Here is a 7,308-nt window from a genome sequence, read left to right as displayed (position 1 = left end):
TCGAGATGGTGGTCGGGTTTTGGTCGTCGGACGATGGCGAGTCAGATGCTGGCAGCGGTGCAAGCTATGGTGGCCGGGCGATGGAGGATTGGTGAGGGGTAGGCGGTCATGTTAGGAATTTGGGGTTGGGAATTTGTGGATTTTGGGCTTCAAATCTAAAAAGGGAATTGATTTTTGGGTTGTAACCTAAGCCTAATAACTTTTGTTATTATTATTTTATACACTAACAGTGGCATAGCCTATTTGGTAGGGGCTGACATACCATGTTGTAGACTAGGGGTTTAAACTCAACAACCACACATTTTTTTTCATTTTTTATTTTTCTTTATTGATTGAAAAAGGGGAAAATTTAGGGTTGAGTCTCTAAACTTCCTAAAATTTCAAATATGACCCGCAAGCTTTTAAAACTTGCAATTTAGTCCATAAAATCAACTAAATTAAGTTTATAAATTTAATTTAAAAATGGGGGTGTGACACAAACCAAAGTGATCTCCGTGATAAATGAATTGTTATTATTCTTTGAGGTTTCAAGTTCTAGCACCATGATTCCATGAATGCGAGAAGTATAAACATTCAATATCAAATGGTTGAGAATTATCTTTGAATAGATATTATCTTATACTTAACCTAGTTTAATTAAAAAAGTTAATGTATATTCTTTTTTGGACTTGATTTTAGGTATTTAGATAGTTTATGATTTTTTTATTTTTTGATCTATGTAACTCTTAAACTTTGTTTTAGGTACTTATTATGATTTTTTTTTATCTATTTGACCTATGAACTCATTCTTAGGTATGTGATTTGTATTTGAATTTGAAAATCATCACTTATATTAATCTAAAAATATAATTTTATTAAATGTTTAATGGTATGTCATGTCCAACTAATCAATAAACATTATATGTCTTTAAAATTAGATTGATAAATTTAATATCGAGTATCTAATTGATATCCAAACTTAGAAATTATTATATACATACATTAAAATAAGAACTTAAATCCTTTAAAATTTTATTAATATTTCATATCTAACCAAATAATTGATATCAAAGAGTATCTAATTCATATCTAACGGCAAAGTGTCCAAAATTATGGTTTTTTGATATCAAAAATAGAAATGGACTTGAATTGAACCCTTCACGAAAAATGGAGTCTGCAAGATTAACGGAGTGCATCAAATAGCCTTCTTCAACCCCACATTTGCGGTAATTTCCCACATCACAAAGATTGTAAAGTTTGGGCCATCTCATCATTAATCCTTACCAAATTCTTGTCATAAATTCCAAGCTTGTAGTAAGTGGTTTTTCTCTCATTTTATGCTCGCAATAATTTTTTTAGGGTAAAGTGTACAAATAATCTCCGATTACTTTATTGATTCACACGACTATTAAAAATTATAAAATGATCTCTGATTATATGTGTTTTTTTGCCGAGTCGCTCGACTATTAAAAGTTACAAAATTGTCACTCGACTATTCATATGTTTCAAACTCATCATTATTCGTTAAAAAATTAGCAATCGCCGCTGGATATTAACCTACTGACTAGGATATGATTAAATCATATTTTAACGATGTTTATTGACACCATCGTTTCTTTCAAACGCTAGCTCGTCATCATAATTTTTCGAGCACTGGCTCGATAACATAATATAAACGGAGAGTCGGTTCATAAAATAAAGCTCAAACGTTTCTGATATCATATTTCACCATATCTCAGTTAATAAGTTAACGTCTAGCTCAAACGGTTGCCAATTTTTTAACGAAAAATGATGAGTTTGAAACATATGAATAGTTGGGTGACCATTTTGTAACTTTTAATAGTAATGAGACTCAATAAAGCAGCGTTCTAGGGTTGGGGAATCATTTGTATACTTTACCCTTTTTCTAATTAATCGGATAATATATGTTTAGAATTCTCTTAATTAATTAATTAATAATAAAACACACTTTATATATGCAACTGCTCAATTTTTTTTTTAAAAAAATAGCATTTTTTTCAACTAAAATCGGTTCATTTTTTCTCCCTTTTATTTGCTCTGTTAAATTCAGTTTACGTTGATATAATGGTTCAATTAATTCGTTTATAATTATTTATTTAACTTAATAAAAAATATAAATAATTCAAATTTAAATTCAAGCACCGAATTATTGACCCTTAAAAAAAGCAAAACTAGATCAAATTTATAACTATTGGAACTCAATTAAAGTCAATTTTCGCTGTAATCGAAGACATGTATTAAGAACCAAGAAATCAAGAGCCGAACAGTGGACCGTTAGAAAACTACGAAGATGGTAACAAACATTAATAAGGAGACCCTACAGGGACAATACCAAAACGTTTAGAAATATAAGCAAATACTGTGTTATTATATAGCTATACTAATTTTTCTTTTTGCAATCAGTATAGCATTTTTGTGTTAATATTCCAGGTTTATTTCAAGAGCTAATTCACACTGTTACTTCCTTAATTCCCTTGCAAGGGATACATTAATTAACACATAAATAGGGATGATATTAGGTATCTATGCAAATTCATGACTTGAAAAGATAAGAAAATACACAAATGGATAAATATAAATGCAGGATAACAAGCTCATGATTCTAGCAAATTACTAAAACCCATCTGTCCTTCCAATTTTGTTGCTGCCTAGAGCTTGACAACTTCGGGGATATGGACAGGATACCTATCGATGCAATCGTCCCAAGGTCCGCCGGTCGGGGTTTTGATGGTCCGGTTGCACTTCCACACGGCGCTGTTACACTTGAATCCACTCCCGAAAGCTATCTGCCAAACCCTGTCTCCCTTTTTCATCCTCCCCTTTGACTCAATGTAGTTCATTTCGTACCACAATGACGACGACGATGTGTTCCCGAATCTATGTAGTGTCATCCTCGATGCCTCGACGTGCTCTGCTGAGAGCTGCAGGTTCTTTTGAAGCTCGTCGATCACTGCTCGTCCTCCGGCATGGATGCAGAAGTGTTCGAATGCCATCTTGAAGTCCGGAATGTATGGCTTCCACTTGGGGTTGAAGATTTTACGTCCGATTAGAGTAAGGAGAAATAGGAGTTGCTCTGATCCCGGAAGAACCAATGGCCCGATTGTTGTAATGTTGGATTTTAAAGCTTCTCCAGCAATAGCCATGAGATCTTTCGATAAATTTATCCCGACTTTGCCTTCTCTATCTTCTTCTTCGAACACGCATCTGTAGGCTTTGTCGTCAGCGCCTTTGTGTGTTCGAACAACATGGACGAGGCGGTACTTTGCTCGCCTCCTCTCAGAGCGGCGGTTCGACAAGAGGATCGCAGCACCTCCCATTCGGAAGAGACAGTTGGGAAGTAGCATAGCTCTTTCTTTCCCTTGGTAGTAGTTCGGAGTAATGATCTCCGTGCTGACAACAACGGCATTCGAATTCGGGTGTACTTGGAGAAGATCCCGAGCTAAATCGATCGAGATAAGCCCAGCACTGCATCCCATTCCCGAAAGATTAAAGCTCTTGATGTTACTCCTCAGCTTGTACTTGTTAATCACCATGGCTGACAACGACGGCGTCGGAGAAAACAGACTGCAATTGACAATAAGAATATCTATGTCTTTCGGCTTTAACCCCGTTTTCTCGAACAAAGAATCCATAGCCGAGAAGATAACAACCTCGGCCTCACCTCTCGCGGCCTCCATCGTCGGCTTCGGAGGGATGTAATGAATAGCAGGAGGTAAACAAGTTTCTTCACCGAGGCCGGAACGTTCGAGAATCCTCATCTGGAACTCAACGCTCTTCGGATTGTTACTCAAAATCAACCTGGAATGCTCCATGAAAGTAGCGAAAGGAACCCTGCAAGTAACGGGAGGCTTGTAGCACGCATAATCCACAAGGTAAATACACCTCGGCTTCGACATGAAGTAAACAGTGGCAATGAAAACGAGCAAGAAAGAAGAGCACAAGAGTTGAATGAGATCGAAATGGACGGAGTTCCACATGTTAAGCAGCTCATCGGGGCCTAAACGAACAATCTCGACAACAATTCCAATCATGACAGGAGTCAGCGTGAGCGTAAGAAAATGATCGACGAGGTAGTGGTAGCCGAGCTTAACATACTTGAGGTTAACCGAGTTTGAGAAATCCGGCAACGTGGGAGGCATTTTTTTGGTCGAGAGATGGCAAAACAAGTGGAGAAATTAAGAGCAAGAGTACAGTTGTGTTGTGTTGGGTGTATTATTGAGGGAGGGGATTTAAAGGCAATGGTAGGGAAAAAGGGGTGGGGGTGCAGAGGGCAGATGAGAAGAATAAATGAAACACTGGTATCACTCAACGCTCTACTTAACTGCTATAATTAATTTTTCCTAACGCCCCTTTATATCCGTGTTCTAACTAAAATCCTTGCTTTAACCAATAACCCTCTCCTTTCCTTTCGTGTTTACTTTATTCATCTTTCATTTATTATATAACCTATGATGATTTGACTCAAAATTCAAATCTTTCTATTCGCACTTAACCCGATTTGAGTCTGAGAAGGCTCTACCTGGTCTAAAACTCGACCTAAATTTTAAGGTCAAAACTGACACTCGACTCGACCTCTTTATATTTTTATATATATATATATATATATATATCATTTTTATTAGATAAAATAAGAATTTAATTAAAAAAAAAATCCATAGATATTATTGTAATTATTTCTACATTTATAAAATATTACTATAATAGTATCTCATGTTAGGTTTTTTTACCCAAATCCGATATCATCATTAAAAAAATTGTCTCAATCCAAATTTTAAAAAAACCAACCCCATCAGATTGTGTTGAATCAAAGTCCGTCAGATTCTGATAAAATACTTATATGTACTCATAATTGTGATAGTTAAATTTTCTACTTAAATATCAATCAAATATTTAAATTTAAAATTTAAAGGATAAATCAATATTCAAAGGTAACTTTAAATATACATATGCATCTATCAATTTTCGAATAGAAAAAAAAATTAAATAATTATTATTTAGACATTGTATAAAAAACAACAACTCACTAATATAAGAAATCCAATAAAATCATTTTTAAAAATGCGAAACCTAATAAAATTGATCATAAAATAATAATAGTGATAGTTTAATTTAGAAATAATTATATCCTTTTAGTTTTTTATAAAAGAAATTTATGTAAAGAAAAAATATTTATTTTAAGAAATAATCAATTCTATAGTAAGTACTTTAGAAGTCAAGCTTAAACTCAACTACCATTATTATTTAGGTCAACTTATCATCGTTGACAAACTACCTGACTTTCTTTTTTGTAAATTTATGGCATCTTCCTAAAACGATTTTTGGGATTCTTTTTAGCTGATTTATATATTTTATGGTATCTTCCTGACAGTTCTCGATTTCTAGAAAGAGTGTGTTTAGACATTTACCGTATAATTAAACTTTAGTATATTGAATGTAATTATAATTATGATGTATTTGAATAATTATTAGAATTTACAAATCTTGATGAATTATTTGTAATTAGAGATTTTTAATTTTACTCTACAACTCAAGAAATATTAAAAATTAATACAATTATTACAAGAGAAAATAATTTCAGTGACCGAAAATGTCTTCTAATATACGATTTTAACCAATTTTTTTTATTTGCGAAAATGACCAACAAATTCGCAACGCGAACTCCAAATTCTCAACACAGTTTCCAAATTCGCAACACTGAATTTCAAATTCGCAACTCGATTTCTGAATTCGCAACACGAATTTTAATTTCACAATAGGTTTTATTTTCGCAACACAAATGATTTGGGTATATAACTACGCAGCAACAATAACTCATAACCTAAATCCCTAAATCGTAACTCATTTCATCTCCATCTATCACTTTCTCCGGCGACATCCGTTCCTATATCCAACGACATCCTTCCCTATCTCTAATTTTTTTTTACATAATTTTATTTCTATATAATTTTTCAATGATTTCTCTCCCAAATTATCAACTATCAACTTAATAAATGTATGTTTTTTCTAAGTTAGTGATGATATGTAGTTTATAGCTCATTTGTTTAGTAAATTAATTTACAATTTGTAGAATGAAATCATCTAATGTTGATCATGTTTGGATAGAATTGTGTTTTGGAGGGTCATAAGAGAATGTTCATGGTGTTTTACAATATATGTCTTTACCCATGAATCTTCAACTAAAATTGTCATTAAAAAAGTTAACTTATGAAACTCTAATGTTATGTGTTGCAAAGAAATTGAATTTAGAGCCTCTAAGTGGATTTAGTCTATCTTATCATAGAAAATGTAAAGTTTATTTGTTAATCGACAATAAAGATGTTGAACGATTCATTGCTTACATTAGTGTTTCGCAAGAAGATGATGTTACATTGTATGTTGTTGAACCTAGAAGTAGTGAAGTTGGGTCAGTAGCGGGTAGTAATCAACTAAGTTCTTCAACCCCAGTTTATGGTGCTCACAATGTACAATGTTGTTATCAACCTCAAAATTTAATAGTTCTACCACAATTTCATCACCAAGAAAATTTTGTTTCACCACAATTCCAATACCAAACACAATCTCAAATACAATCTCAAAACCCACAACCTTTTCCTAATCCAAATCCCAATCAACTTTCAGCACCAAATTCCGTTTTCGTATTGACCTTCATATAACCCTGAAGAAAAAAATAAGAAAAAGAAGTCCCCGAAGAAAAGAAAAAGAAGAAAATGCCACGAGAGTATAACTGGAATATCCCAGAATTACTTTAGATACCGGAAGAAGAGTTGGTAAAGATAGCAGTTGATTGTTACACAAAAGTTATTTGTATCAAGAAAGATGATTGCTTTGATACAAAGGAAGACTTGAAGATAGTTTTGTATACGAAATGTGTGGAAGATGGCTATCAACTAAAAGTTAATAAATCAAGCAAAGATCGTTTCGAAACAAAGTGTATGATTGACAAAAACTATACGTGGCGTATGATTGCAAAGAGATAAAAGATTTGTGAATGTTTCAAGTTAGGACTTTTATTGATAAACTACATGTTCAAGAACCCAAGTTTTTCCTCACCATAGACAGTCAAACAAAAAGGTGTTGGGTGGTTTTCTGGCTGAGTTAATGTTTTTGAATGGCAGGGTATATCGGGGACATGAAATTATGGCTGACATGAATGCTCAATTCAAGATTAGTATCTCATATTCTCAAGCTTGGAGAGCCAAATGTTATACCTTGGAATTGTTGAGGGGGTCTCCAGAAGCATCGTTTGCCCAACTGCCGGCTTATTGTCACAATTTAAAGCTGAAAAATCCTGGGTCGATAACTTATATC

The 7,308-nt window shown here is 33.5% G+C and overlaps 1 protein-coding gene across 1 annotated transcript; it reads right to left on the bottom strand.

Annotated features, from left to right (window-relative positions):
• Positions 1 to 2,464: 2,464 nt before the first annotated feature.
• On the bottom strand, positions 2,465 to 4,235 carry LOC120171767 (3-ketoacyl-CoA synthase 6-like). Its single transcript, XM_039179425.1, has one exon. It carries the CDS (start codon positions 4,137 to 4,139, stop codon positions 2,649 to 2,651), a length of 1,491 nt encoding a protein of 496 aa, XP_039035356.1. The 5' UTR covers positions 4,140 to 4,235; the 3' UTR covers positions 2,465 to 2,648.
• Positions 4,236 to 7,308: the final 3,073 nt, after the last annotated feature.

The sequence above is a fragment of the Hibiscus syriacus genome, unplaced genomic scaffold (genome assembly GCF_006381635.1).
Source record: "Hibiscus syriacus cultivar Baekdansim isolate YM2019G1 unplaced genomic scaffold, ASM638163v2 tig00003041_pilon, whole genome shotgun sequence".
NCBI lineage: Eukaryota > Viridiplantae > Streptophyta > Magnoliopsida > Malvales > Malvaceae > Hibiscus > Hibiscus syriacus.
Note: the sequence above shows the minus strand (reverse complement) of the source record. Positions and strands in the feature narration are given on the sequence as shown.